The sequence below is a fragment of the Falco biarmicus genome, chromosome 3 (assembly GCF_023638135.1).
Source record: "Falco biarmicus isolate bFalBia1 chromosome 3, bFalBia1.pri, whole genome shotgun sequence".
Lineage (NCBI taxonomy): Eukaryota > Metazoa > Chordata > Aves > Falconiformes > Falconidae > Falco > Falco biarmicus.
In genome coordinates this window covers 4,144,910-4,159,767 of record NC_079290.1, presented here as the reverse complement: position 1 = coordinate 4,159,767, position 14,858 = coordinate 4,144,910, and the positions used below count along the sequence as shown (strand labels likewise).

At 43.0% G+C, this 14,858-nt stretch overlaps 1 protein-coding gene across 1 annotated transcript in view; it reads left to right on the top strand.

Moving 5' to 3' along the window:
• The window catches only part of COL22A1 (collagen type XXII alpha 1 chain), a 237,326-nt gene that overhangs the window by 115,121 nt on the left and 107,347 nt on the right, over window positions 1-14,858 (top strand). The window contains exons 13-15 of the mRNA XM_056333390.1: window positions 10,020-10,073; window positions 11,769-11,822; window positions 13,179-13,232. Of these exons, the coding sequence (XP_056189365.1) occupies window positions 10,020-10,073; window positions 11,769-11,822; window positions 13,179-13,232 (162 nt within the window). The remainder of the gene's footprint in view (window positions 1-10,019; window positions 10,074-11,768; window positions 11,823-13,178; window positions 13,233-14,858) is intronic.

The following is a 14,858-nucleotide window of genomic DNA, read 5'->3' as shown; positions in this document are numbered from 1 at the left end:
CTTTGGGTCTCTGGAAACTCAGTTTCTGTTACTGGCTCTATATCACTGGCTTCAAAGGGGATCTTGGCCTTAGCTTTTCCCGTTCTTGTTCAAGTAAAATGGGATGAGCAATCATGTAATGCACTCTTGAGAAGAAAAAGACCTAGGGAGCAGCATCACTTTATAAACAAATACGTCTGGTTGCACCAAAATTATCATTTTGGCAAAGACTTGGCTGAGCAGCCTCTCGGGTATATTTGCTGGTCAACAGAGGTATACCGCTGCAAGCTGTAAGTGGTAATAAGACTTAAGGCAGGATGCTGTCTCTGGTTTGGACATGACATCTAAAGAGACATGTGGGGAGATGTTGCTCATTGCAGAGAACAATGAGAATGATGATCAGTGATTTTTTTTCAGATTTAACCAGCAGGAAGACATTGAAAAGAATGGGCTCTGCAAGGAGGGGAGAAATCATGGACCAGACAGTGTGGGTTAATCTTTAGGAAAAGCTTTCTACTGGAATAAGCACTAAGGGGCGAATGTGGAATATCAGCACCATTAGGTGTTTAAGAGCAGATTGGCACTGAAGTCTGGAGCGCTCTGACACAGTATTCCTCTACCCTAATGTGACCATGTTAGAGCTGCTGAAATTTTTGAGGAGCATGTGGAGATCTGAAGCATCAGGAACTTCCCAGAAGCAGACCAAAAGTAATTAACAGATTTTTTTTTCTTGCAAGGCAAAACATCAACCAGTACATGGCAAATCACCCACAAGACCAGAACTATTTTCTGTATGCTGTTTTTGTATTTAAGGACATAAGTTAGCCAATGTCATGATACATGACTAGGTTATTTTTCTGCTTCAGTGAACACTTCCCTTAGCACTTGGCAAGCTGTTTATTTGGTCCTGAGTAGCAGCATATGCCAGCAAGAAGCATCAGCCTGTACTTTGAGACAAGGAAGTTTTCAGAGCAGAGCTGTTATGTTTCTCAAATTTCAAAGTGTCTGACAAACCTATCTTTAACTGAGGACCTTCTTACCCCAACCATGCAAACAAGAAAAACTGGAATTTCAGGAACTTCTGGTCTTGTTTCTGGGAATCCAATCCTTTATAGTAGTCCAGTCTATTTCTCAGGTTATTCCTGTGTAGTGGGATTGTGGTACCAACAGATTCCAATTATCTTCTATCTCCTATTCAGTGCATTCATACATCCATAGGTCTGCAAACCATTTGACTGTTTCTTAATTTGAACATTTCAGCAATTGATTGAACAACTGTTGTAGCTGTTGAACAGAAGTATTTCAAACACAACAGCTCCCTTTTGCACTCTCTTGTGCCCTCTCTGTTGCAGAGGTGGATGCTTTCTTCACATCATTACTCCACTTGGGGCAGTCCTGATTATAGGTGAACCAGCAGTTCAACAGCTGTCAAAGGTGTAGGACCACCCCAATCTCTCAGCAATTACTTACGTAGTGAGCGAAGGAGTGTCACAGTGGGGATGCAGCTAATATGAAGTTACTGAATAAGATCTTGTGTGCCAAACACAGCTTTGAAGTCTTTAGGATGTTTTCAGGCTATTCTGAACTCTACAGTAACCTTGGTAAGGGTCTGGCTGTTTACCACATCACTAAGCATCTTTTCTCCTGCAGTGCCAAGTTTATTGGTGTCAAATTAACAGCTATACAGTTGTTGTTTTGCCTATTTTGATGCAAAGGTGGAGTATCAGGTTACTTCAGAGAAAGATATCTGTTGGTATCCCTGAAAAACGATGCACGTACTCTCCCCAGAGAGACAATGACTGGGATCGTATGATGAAGGGTCAGAAGGACCCTTCCAGTCTCATGGCAGGGTCCATGATGTTCATGATAAGGTTCAAGGGTTCAGAGACCCTTGGAAGGCAAGGTCTCCTGAGGAAGTATTTTTAGGGACAATTGACTTCTATGCAATACATTAAATAAAACCTTTTGCAGTACAAAAAGTGCCTGTAACTATTATTTAACCAGCTGACTGCATACTGGGTTAGGTTTCCTGATACACTAGCCAAACCTGCAACTTCTATTGACCCTTGTGCATCTTGTCCACATGACCTTTCGGTTTTATTAGATCAGAATATAATACAGAGATCCAGTGGAGAGGATTTTTCTTCATCCGTCAGAATGATCTAAAGTGAACTCCAAGTTGAGATTAATGTCTTATTTCTTGTGGAAGCAGGAGATAATGCCAATCTTGGTGTCAAATTTGCCAAGGTATTAATAGTGTTTTGGCATCATTAAACTAATAGAATCCTGCATCTGTGCATTGGAGAATGGCAGTCATTTGTGCTGCCTGTCTGGTCAGCAGCTTTTTAAAATGGAGCTGGGTGACATATATCTACTGTAGCTCTGGCTTTCAGTTGATCTGCAGATCATCCCTGGCTCTTAATGAAACTTTTTGTATTTGCTTCACCAGTAAGAAAAGACAAACCCAAACCCTACAATATTTTTTTACGTGAGTATTTAATTTGTATGGCTGCTGGAGACAAAGTGGTTTCATTTCAGCCTCTTCAAGCTGGTGGCTCCGGACCATGCAGTCTCTTGGAAGCATTCTCAGACACTTGAACCTGAAGACCACACTCAACTTATGACATCTCTTCTGTTGTCCTCCTCTACTTTTCTCATCAAACAGAGAAAACAGTTTAGTGTGTAACCATGGATCAGCAGTAGGCCACTTACACATGGTCTTCTAGCTTATTCTTTGTGAATATCAATTTGCCAAGTTAAATGCAAACCAAATAACCAGGAGAGAGAAAGAATAAACTTGTGGTTAGGGCACTGACCTGGGACGCAGGAAATCTGGAGTGATTTTCTGTCTTTGTCCCAGACTGTGAACTTCCATATGTGTTCTGCTCAGTTGTCCCTCTGACTTGTCACCCTCGTGAGATGAAAGCAACATTACAGTTGCTATGGCTTCCTTCTCATTTCACAGGCATGCTGTGAAGTTAATTAATGAAGGGGAGCGGGGTGTGTTAATGGTGAAGTAACACTGCACAGCTCAACTCTGCTTCTGTTTCCATTTCATCTACCCATTTTGTTCTGGTTGTCTTGAACTCCTGCTATTCTGTCTCCTACCTTGGCTATAGAATCCCCAGTCTGTGCAGCTGTCAGTATGCCGAGTGTGTGATTCATGGGGTTCTGCTTGGCACATTGTTGAAGGTCTCCCAATGTCACCTTTATTGATGTTTTGTGACAAGGTTAGAAATTTTTATTTCATTTTAGGATTAGAAAAGTGGCACTTTTGTGTTAGATGTAGACCAGTTTGGAAAGAAGATAAAAAAAAATTTGTGGAATTGACCTTAGAATGATCTGTCTTCTGTTGTCTGCTTTGTAAACTGAAAGAAAAGTCCAGTGATGATTTACTTGAATTTGACAGGCAAATGAGAATCTAACCATGTGTTTTGTACTGATTTTTCCCTCCATTATTTTCTTGTTTAGTTTGCTCTCATTTCCATTAACGTAGGCCACAACCCAGAGTTTGAAATAAAATATATGATTATAGGCCACAGCTGTTCTCGAGTTGGAAGAAATATTTGTAAACTTGGCAGCTGCTTGAGGAGCTGCAAGTGGAGGAAAGAAAAGCAGTTAAACTTGAGTAGACTGCTTAAAAACATCACTGAGGGATTATTCCTTTGTGTGTTTCTGATGTCTCTCTAGGATCAGGTAATACTGAATTGTTCTATCTCATATCTTTCCATATATGTGCAGATCCCTTCTTTCTCCTTTTTAGGTCTATTTCTTTTCAGAGAAATTCTGCAATGAGGCTACATATGGCAAAATCCATGTATTAGTTGTTTCCGCTCTGAGGAAATATAACCTTCATTGCTAGATGATATCTTCTTCTTAATTTTATAGTTAAGTCCACTTAACCACATAAGGATCTACATGGGATCTAGCCATCATATGGTCACAGACCATATGCATAACGTTCAGGTGATTCTGTGGGGTAGTGAGGCTTGCTGTAACCCAATTGAGGTGAACCATCGGATGATATACAACAAATCAGTCTGTCTGTGCATATGGTGGGCATGTAATGGAAGGTTTAAAAAAAAAAAAATCCAACCTTCATGATCATGGAGGGTTCACTAACCTAGAGCCAGCATAATTTGGTAAATCCATGTGATGCTGGTGTATCAGGAAGACATCCTTGCTCAAATGTAGAAGTGGGATAACTTTGCTGATGTACACAAACTAATAAAGGAACCTGTCTGGATGTGTCTATGCTTCCCCAGCTCACCTCTCTATGTTGAATAGATGATGTGCTTGAAGCCAAGGGAAGTATCTTTATTCTTCATCACCCCAATATTCTGTCTGCAGCAGCTGAGTTGCCTGTGCTCTTAATTTCCTCATGATGTGGCATTTCCTTTTGTCCATTGGGTCTCAAAAAACCATGTCCCCGTGTAAGCCGGGCTTTAACCTCCCCCGAGGCAGGACAGAAGTAGTTCTTAGGCTTTGTTCTGTATCTGTTGTGTGGCTCTGAACACTTCCATTATAAAATAAATAGAAGCAAATTCAAAATTCAATCCTTTTTATGGGATTCTGCAATAATTTATTGTTTCAGTATGACTCAGAAAACTTTCCTAATTTGCTTGCAGAATTTGTATCAGTTCTTTGAGGAATGAGAGATGGAGTTTTCAGAGTGATTTGTCTAGTGCTACATCTGCAGAGCTTGCAGTATTCAGTATTTTAGGAGCTTTTTAATATTTAAAATAACAGAGTCACAGAAAGGTCAGGATTGCAAGGGACCTTTGGTGATCATCTAGTCCAGCTCCCTGCTAAAGCAGGTTCACCTAGAGAAGGTTGCACAAAATGCCATCCAGGCGCATTTTGAATATCTCCAGAGGATGCTGCACAGCCTCTCTGGGCAGCCTGTGCCAGGGCTTTGTCACCCTCAAGGGAAAGAGGTTCTTCCTCATAGGGAGCTGCCTGTGCTGTGGTTTGTGCCCGTTGCCCCTTGTCCTGTCGCTGGGCACCACTGAAAAGAGCCTGGCCCCGACCTCTTCACACTCGCCCTCAAGATACTTGTAGACACTGATAAGACCCCCCCCCCTTCAGTCTTCTCTTTTCCAGCATAAACAGGCCCAGCTCTCTCAGCCCTCCCTCAGACGGGAGATGCTCCAGTCCCCTCACCATCCCTGTAGCCTCTGCCGGACCCTCCCCAGCAGTTCCCTGTCTCTGGAACTGGGGAGCCCAGCACTGGGCACAGCACTCCAGGCGCAGCCTCACCAGGGCAGAGCAGAGGGGCAGGATCACCTCCCTCCACCTGCTGGCCACGCTCCTCCTGGTGCCCCCCAGGGTCCCACTGACCTTCTTGGCCACGAGGACACACTGCTGGCCCATGGGCAACCTGCTGCCCACCAGCACCCCCAGGCCCCTCTCCGCAGAGGTGCCCCCCAGCAGGTCACCCCCAGGCTGTACTGGTGCGCGGGGCTGTCCCTCCCCAGGGCAGGACCTTACACTGGCTGACCTTCACCAGGCTCCTCTCTGCCCAGCTCTCCAGCCTGCCCAGGTCTCGCTGAACGGCAGCGCAGCCTCTTGGGGTATCAGCTGCTCCCCTCAGTGTTGTGTCATTAGCAAACTTCCTAAGCCCAGCTGCCATTTGTGTTGATGTGCTTCCTCACTGGTACTACTACCTACACATTCAAGTTTTTGTCCGCAAATCTATTGACCAAAGAAGTAATAGGTCATGCCATCTAGAGTGTAAAACTACTCCAGAAAATGTAGGCTACGTTTAAGGGAATCTGTGCTCTGTTCCCCTCCTAATCAGTAGTCCCTTCTGCTTTTGCTGCTTCTTCCTGTTTTCCTGGTCCTTATTACCTCTTTAGTTTGGTCCAGATGTTCCCCCAGGAAGGGACAGCCTTTGAAGTTCAGATATCCATAAAGTAGCTGGGTGGTGATAGAACTGTATGGGGTAAGGAGATAGGTGTGGTTTACACGGTGCCACAAGGTCCTTATTGTGCTGAAGCTGCGAGTGCAGCCAGCCTGTGGGTATAAAGCATTACTTTTATCCCTCTTGGTGGCACAACCAAAGTTTGGCCTTGGTGTGAGGAATGTGATGGACTTTTCTTCCCCAGGGCTCAGTGCCAGCTGCCTAAGCCTGCCTGTTTTTCTAGTGGGATGCCTGGATCCTTCAGCCCAGGGCACTTGCAGGCTGTGTCTGCTTGGCAGCTGTTTCACTGGCCTGTGCTCTCTGTCTCTGCTATTTCTTTATTATATTTACACATTGCTTACAATTTTAAACCGAGCTGTGGAGCGCAGTGACTGTCATTTAATATTTATTCATAGCGTCCAGCAGAGTGACCCAAGCGGGGAACAAATGAGGCATTGCTGTAATTCAAGTCAATAATCTTAGAGTAAGTGCTGAAAAGCAAAAAAATGGCACTTGTAGAAATGTGTAGCTACCTGTGCGCTACACAACCTCTGTGTACTCACACTCTGTGCTAGTATATGACTTCAGTACTTGCAGTGCCTGCCTGCCCTCTCTTGCTCAGCAGTATCTGCTTCTATCTGACTGCTGCACTTCACAGCTGTACGGCAAGAGAAGTCTTCTGGTTGCTTTTGATCAGATGGCAGTTTGCCAAATCTAGGCTCTTTTAACAGGTATTTTGTCAACAGTGAGCTAATGAATGTGTTTATTCTCTTGCTAACTTTGGTGGCAACGTTTGATTAAAGGCCACTGGCTGTGTAGCACAGAGGATGAAAACTAAACATGAATGGCTGGCTTTCCAGTGGGTAAGAGAAGGACAGCGTTCTCCTGAGCCTGGAAAAGGGGAAGTACTCAGGAAAAAACTGCTGCCTGCCTTTGGAGGCTAATTCCTGAAGGTGTAACCTGCCCAGCAAGAACTCCTCTTGAACAATGTTATTTCAGGCCTCTTTGATTTATTTTTCAGCCCAGTTTGTCATTCTCTAACTGCATTTTTCCCTGGTTTTAGAAAGTGGTTTCCAGGGTAAATGCCGTGGCAGAGCCTTTTAATCCACAAGTGCTGGAGAGAGAGGCAAGCTCTTTTGCCAGACCAGCGACCTAACTGGAGGGGCTGAGGGGAGGGAACGGTACCTTTTGGGTACCAGCACTTCCCTAGGTCTTAGCAGCATGCTGAACACAGTGCTTGGGATTTTACCTGCTTAAAAAAATCTGGTGGACAAGTGAAAAGAAAAGGTGTTTGTTCTGCAATGCAGTATGTTAAGTTAGTTAGTTGTGTTTTTTTTTTTTATTAAAAGGGGGTGGGGAGTGGGGAGAGAGGATAATAATAATAATAATAAAAAACCCAGAGCTGCTTAGTGAAGTAAATTGCTGTGGCAACATGACTCTGTTCCAGTTAGCTGCATCCTCAGTGGGGATTTTGGCAGCTGACTGTGAGATAAGGGTGCAGGCTGTTGGTTGCTTTCCTACCCCTGCCTGTCACAGCTACTTTGGCACTGTGCAAGCACAGCAGCACAGATGCTTCTCTTGTTTCCTGCACTTCTCCACTTCTTGCTCCTGTCGTTCACGCAGTTTACTCTGTGAACGTCAGTGTTTCCACGTAGGCAACGTGATCTCTTCTTGTGCTTTTATTAAGGTTCAGGCATCTGCTGAACCCTTAGCCTGACAGCTTTTCCTGCTTCGTGCGGGATACAAAGCAGCGAGCCAGGGTTAATGGGGGGGTCAGTGGAAGGGGCAGAAGTGGGAGCCCTTTCTGCTCTGTGATGGGGTTCAGTGGTGGCTCCTCAGGGGACATTAAACCTCTCTTGAGTGTCTGAGTTGCTTCTGTGCAGTTTTCTCCTTGGGGAGGAACTGGTGAAGCTGGTGGATGCCCAAAGATTTCTCCTGCAGACTGGTAAAGTCCTCTAGTTATTTCCAGTAAAGAGTCAGCTCTGTGCCAGGCTGGCTGATGTATAGCATGCGGTGCTTCCATTTATGCATCAAAAAAGAGGCAGTGGCAGTAAACACAAGTGAAGAAAGAAAAAAGAAAGTGGGTTTTGCTGGATCACATGTTCCCTGAGCATGGTGCATCCCTGAGGTCCTTCTTTCCTGCTTGGTGAACCCTGGTCTGTGAGTAGCAGTTCAGGCTGACCAGCTGTGTCTGCTGTGCATGGTCATGAAGTGGGAGAGAGTCTGCAGTGCAAATGCCCATGGAGCCTCTTGGTTGTAAGGGCCGATAGATTTGCTATGGGCTTCACATCTTAGTAGGTAGCTGCTTGAGATATGTTAAAATTCAAAAGAACAAAATTGTGCTGCTTTAGTTAAAAAAAAAAAAAAAAAAAAAAAGTCTTTTTCTTCCTGGGATGCTATTGGCTTAAGAGGTAAGTCACCATTTCAATCTGGGAAGAGGAACAACCTTATTTTTGGAGGTTTACAACACCAGATTGGATAAACCCTGAACAACTTGGTCTGAACTCACCGTCGATGGTGCTTTGACTGGGAGGTTGAACTAGAAACCTCACGAGGTCCTGTCCAGCACGAATGGCTCTATGAACATCATGCATTAAAATGATTGACTGATGCTTTCATTAATTTTGTTCAGCTGTGCCAAAGAGTTCCTAATTCATGGGGGGGGGGGGGGGGGGGGGAGCAAGAGAAGATGCTAATTAACCATATTCCTTTACTTTGCACAGAGAAGACAAATCATTCTCCTACCTACACTGCACACTGCCATGCAACAGCAACTCCTCCAAGTTATATTGACCTCTTAGAGCAAATGATTTCCTTAAAAATCACATTTGCTATTTGATGGATTCCCTCTCTCATTAGGAAGCCATTAAAATACAGATCTGATTTTTTACCACTAGCTGCACAGCAAATTCTAGACAGAGTGCTTCATGAAGGTTCAGTTAGCAACAGATGTGATTACAGAAGTATCTAATGGCATTAATTTGCATATCCAGCACAGATACTTTTCAGATAGTATCTTTTATTAAACTTTAAGTGTCAAATACACCTATTAATAAATAAGGCCTGATTTTGTCACTCTGCCTGACGTTGACTGGAAACTCGCCTTAGGAATACATCCATCTAAGTCTGCTGGACTACTCATGCAGGAAAAAAAAATTCACAAATAGGACTGTGTGGCAGAATTTGGCCTGAATTTATCTGCATGTGTAGGTAGTCCTTATGTATATACAGGCAACTTAGAAACATATGCGTCAAATGCTTACCACTTTAATGCTCTTTCAAAAGGGTTCTTCTATGTTTTTGGGTTTTTACCAAAAACAAAAAAGCAAACAAACTTTTTTCCCAGGTGGGAAAAAGGTCTGAGTTGCTTAGCTCTGCTTTGTGGCATGTCATTTGCCAGCAGTGCTAGTGACTTTACATCCCATGTATGTGTGATTGCTGTTTCAGGTAGAAGAGACACTGCTAGCAGTCCATTAAAGGACTCATGCCAACATCTTTTGTAAAATCCAGCAGTACTGGTGCCATCAGTCTGAGCACAAACATGCAGGACGAATGTAGGCAGACTGCTGGATCACAGCCAGCTACCTCAAGACAGCAGGCATAATCCTGCTCCGTTCATAAAGCCTAACAGAGCTGTTGACTATGAGAAATACAAGGCCTAAATGGAGTGGCTTCCAAGGTTACATTTTGGCCTAATGTGAGCAGGTAAATGGGAAAAAATCCCCGTATTTGGGTTTTTCCAAAAATTTTCATGCCATTGGAAATTTGGCATGGCAGTAAGTTGACTTTGTGCTTTGAAAAGTGGCAGCAGAGTTTCTCAGTGAAATGATTCTATGCTTCAAAAACTTTTAACAAGGCTAGGTCTCTAATCTTTTCTTGGAGAAAGACTCGTTCTGGGTGGTATTTACAAAAAGGAGGGTAGGGATGGATCAGCCCAGAGGAAGACACTGTGATAGAGAGTTGAAAGTGAATCTTTTCAAATATGGGCAACTTACAGGTGACTGAGAACAGCATTGTTACAGCGAGGTGGAGAAGCTGGCCTCAACTCTCAACAGATGATAATTGTGCTGTCTAAAATATACTATAGGATGGTATGGCATTTCATATTTTTTCAGTATTTTTTCCATCGGTGTTGTAGGGTGAAGAAGGGTCCCCTGGCTTTCCTGGGCTGAAAGGGGATAAAGGAGAAAAAGTAAGTCCAAATCCTTCTTATACTGTGAAAAGTTTGAGTCTATAAAGGTATTGCGGAAGGTTAATGAAAACAGACCCTCTTCTAAGTCTTTAGTTTTACCTCTGTGTTTTCGTGTTTCATGTTAGCAAGGTGCTAAGAAAAGGAGACTACACTGAAGCATTATTTTTCAGCAAAGTGTACCCTTAAAATCTTTAAACCTCTTGATGATGCTTAGCACTATTTGACAAATGTGTGGAGATATCAAGGGCATGAATTTTGCTTAAATTTTGTAAAATTCTGAAACAGAAGACTGAAACAAAACAGAAGCTTGGTGCTAATGGCTCCACATCCAGAAACATCAGTGTTTCTTCAGTTTGAGACATGGAAGGCCAAAAATGATGATGTCCTTCCTTGTACTGAACATAATAAGTTTTGGACTGAGATGGCCTTTAGCTCACTGTGTTGTCATCTTAAAAAAGAAAAAAAAAAAAAGGAATTATCCTATACTGAGCTTGCTCTGTCAACTTTTTGTATTTTGCATATGTAAATACATATACATTTTATATATGTATATGTAATATATAAAAATATATATACATATATAATAAAATATATGAATATATAAAAATTGAGTATTTTATACATGTAAAATTTATACATGTAAAAAAAAAGTATTTACTTTGGATGCATTAGTCTGAAATGCCTTAAACATCATTTGCAGGAGGGATTTAAACTTTTTTCACCTCTTGTAAACTAGCAAATGTTCAGGATTGCAAGGCAAACCCTCCACCAAATAATACACAACAAACCAGCTCAGTATAATCACAGCCCAGCGTGGCAGTTTTCAGTGCCCATGTCTGTTTCTCTTTCAAACCTTTTTTTGCAATACATCTAAAAAGAAATTCCTGCAGTACCTAGAAGTAAAAACACTGTGCCAGTTCCTTGCCATGTACGTCGGCAAGCCTATTATCTTTCCATTCTCCATTTGTTCTTTAAATTGCCAGCTGCACACAGCAAAACTTGCCTTTTCCCATTTGTTGCAGTCCCGGTTAGCAGTGGTGCTGCCAACCACAACATACTTAGTTCCATTCATTTTGGTGCATAGGAAAATTTAAAAAGTGGTGCCTGGATTTCTGTCTTTGTTTTCTATGGCTTTCCATGTTCACCACTCTAGGACTTGCTTCCCAGTGGCTAGGGTCGTTCCTGAGGACTGCTTGAAGTTTTCAAGGTTTCTTTTCTGTTTGCTTTTAGGCTCATTACTTATGTGCGTTATAGCTGTATCTAGAAGCTTCTGAACTTTGGGACGGGTGCTGTATGAGCAAGGAGTTAAAAAAAAAAATATTTAAAAAATTATCAGTATTTAGTTACATAACAGCAGTATTTTGAGACAATGGAGTGGTGGACAGAGGCTGAGGGGAGATGGTATTAGAGATGACTCAATGGTATGTGTCTAATTAGCTGCAAAGCTTTTATATTAATTTATTCTTAAATGAGTTAAGTGGCCAAGAGTGCTTAGTTGCTCATTAACAGCTCATCAATCGGCCATAACATAGTGTGTTAATGTCAGCAGCAGCTCCTCCAAAGACTGTAAATAATAAATGTTTGCATTGAAGTGATTCTCCTCATTCCTTATTTTTGTCTTGATGCGTTACTCATGTCCTTCTCCTTGCAACGGGTGTTAATATTGTGCTGATGATAATTCTGTTGTTGTTACAGGGATCTCTGGGCTCACCTGGCCCCCCTGGGAAGGATGGAGCAAAAGGAGAAGCCGTAAGACTTTTTGTTCCTTTCATGTAATCCTCGCCTTTCAGTGCTGGGCAGGCAGTGGAAATCAATCTGTATTGAACAGACCACGTCTTGGGGTTTTGTATGGGCATTGTAGGAGCAGCAGAAACAAATGGCAGGAGGTTAATAGCCTCAGCACTCTCCCTCGCACGTTTGCAGCGATGGCAGGTGGTGTATGGATTAGCCGTCCCGAGGGGCTCCCGGGGCAGCTCTGTTACCATTCATTAAGACGGGAAAGGGGGCGTTCATGGCAGCCTGTGGTTTGGGACCCGCTTCTGCGGCTGTGCTGGTTAATGGCTGCAGCTGCAGAGCCTGGCCATTTGTTTTAAGTCTGGCAAAGAGTCATAGGCTAGCGGAGATGGCAGGGGATGCAGGGTGCTGTCTTACGCTTCCCCAACAGACGGGGGTTAGAGAAATCCATGTCGCAGCCACAGAAGCAGGCACCTGAACACATCTCGTGCACTGCTAAAAGCTAAGAGCAAAGGAAGAGTTTCAGGGTTAGTGCAAAAAAGGATGCAGCGTACCAAATATTGTCTTTAAAAGTACTATAGTTGAAGCATAAAATCACAAACACATTTTCCAGTATCTTATATAGGTGTATTTTAGTGCTTTCCCCCTTTTCCACTGCTTGATCACCGTCCCTTTGAATTATCTTCATCCTGATGGTGGACTTTTACCATCTCATTCACTGTCCCTTTGTGGCAGTCATGTGGTGGTGACTGGAGGAAGTTGGGTAAAGGACTTTTTGGAAGGGCAGGCATACACAGAAGTAGTGATACGCAGCAGAAAAGCTCTATTATTTTTTTTCCTGTTACTTACATCCTGTTTCTGCTTTGTGCTGCACCTGTCCCACTTCAGAAAAACTGCAGTAATTTTTTCCAGTACAGCTTGCAGAACTGATGCAATTTCATCACATCACACGTGGCACGGTCTGGGTTTGGACAGTGACATGCTTGGACTTGCAGAAATCCTTATAGGATGTGTTTATTGCACTGAAAGGTCACCATTCCAGAACAAATGCGTCTCCAAGGAATCCATATTTGCAGATTGTAGTCGATGCAAGCTGTTCATGACTTAGGGAACTCATTTCTTCCTACTGGGGTGGGTGTGTTTGAAGAGTAGTTGAAGAGCTGCTTCCGTTTTCTGTTTGTCTCTTTCTGCTTTTATTTTTGCAAAGAAAGCACATCGTAAACTTTTAGATCTCTAGATAATGGTACTCAGGACTGCAGATATGGCTAGAGCTCCCATTTCTAAGGCTGTATATAATGAGTGTTTCAAGCCATCCTTGCCTTTATATATAAAAGGCTTAGCATTTACCACTGATGTTGCTGTTACTTGCAGGGTGAGCCAGGACAGCCAGGTGCATTTGGACTGCCTGGGCCAGCAGGTCCAAAGGTAAGCTTTCCATTTCTTCTTTATATGGGCAGGCATTTTTTTTCACTGCCTTTTTATATGTGTGAATTGCTTGGACTACTTTTTGTTTATGACTTTTGATATTCTCACTGGTGAAATGAAGAAACTCAAAATGCTCATTTTCATCAGGCATCTGTTAAGGTATCAGCAATTAGGCAAAGTACGTAAAAAGAAGAAATTCCTTTTGTTCAATGAACAGCATAGCTGAAGAAGATGAAAATAATATGTTTTGGGGGACATAAGCTTTGCTTCATGCCTTCAGTAAGCATTCCCATCTCTCACAAAGATGCAGGTGAGAATTATTATCCCTACTGTATGACTATGAGAAAAAAAAATAAATAATGGGGAGATCCTACCCTGGATGTTTCTGCCTATTTTGGGAGCTTCTGGTTTGCACCATTAGACAGTGGCAGAGTGATACAGAACTTGAGCTGATGCTTATATCACTGTGTTTGCTTCAAACAAGGTGCTTCTGAATGGAGATCTGGTGAGACTCATCTGAGTGTCAGAAATATGCCTAAAATTTGAAGCCCTTCTCATAAGCAATTCCTTAACCTCCTTTTACAACCTCAGCTCTCCTTGCCTTGTTCCCTGGTTACTGAAGGGATCACCATCCCTCAGATCAGTTTTGTTATAACACAAGAAGAAGATGGTGCACTAGATTGACAAGTATGTTTTGAGGAGCATCTTGCACAGCAAGTTCAGCTCAGCCTACGAAAGGTGGTGTAGGTACAACAGTTTGATTGCCCAGATTTACTTCACCCAGTTCTGTTTCTGTACAAGCAAAGACCTTTGAGCATCACATCTTTCTGGAAGAGCCATATCTAGTCTAAACCTCCCACTGAGTTCACTGATGCCTTTGTCCTCAAATAGGAGTTATTTCAGGTACTGGAAAGTACCTGAACAGCTTTCCACATGTAGCCTTGTCACTTGGCTCTGTCTGAGAGGACTCTACGAAGCAGTTAATTTCTATAGGTCCTTCTGGCTTCTGCAGCTATAGAGAGGCCCTTTCTCCACAATGTCTTTTTTTCATAGAGGGAAATGTTCATCATTTCCTAAAGTCTCATCAGGAGGGTATCGGAACTAATGGTCTGTTTGTGGATTAGCGGAAATACTTGGCAGCCATCCCACGGTTCTCGGCGGGAGGCATATTGCCTTCAGCAACGTGAAGGGGTTGGTTGTGGAAGCTGTGTGGCAGCATGTTCAGCAGGGGATAAATGACAGCTGCAAAGCAGGGTTGGGCTGAGCTGAGTGGAGGCACTCTGGATATTATTTTGTCCTTCAGTGGGATTTGGGAATGGATGAAATGAACTGAATTCATCACCCATAAATGCCTGTCAGCTGCATCTCTCCTATCACGCAAATAAGTACATATTTTCTCTCTGTCCTGCATATTTCCCATAGTGCAATTACAAACCAGTAGTGTATACAATGCTCCTTGTGGTATGAATTTCTTCACCCTTGCTTTGCAAAGCTTTTACAGACCAAGCAAAACTGAGGCACCTACATCTACCTCCGGAAGGACTTTATTCTTGAAAATGTTCCATATTTCCCACTGAGATTATCAGGCACATATACTTCTGCCAAGTAACAAGGCAATGCTGAACA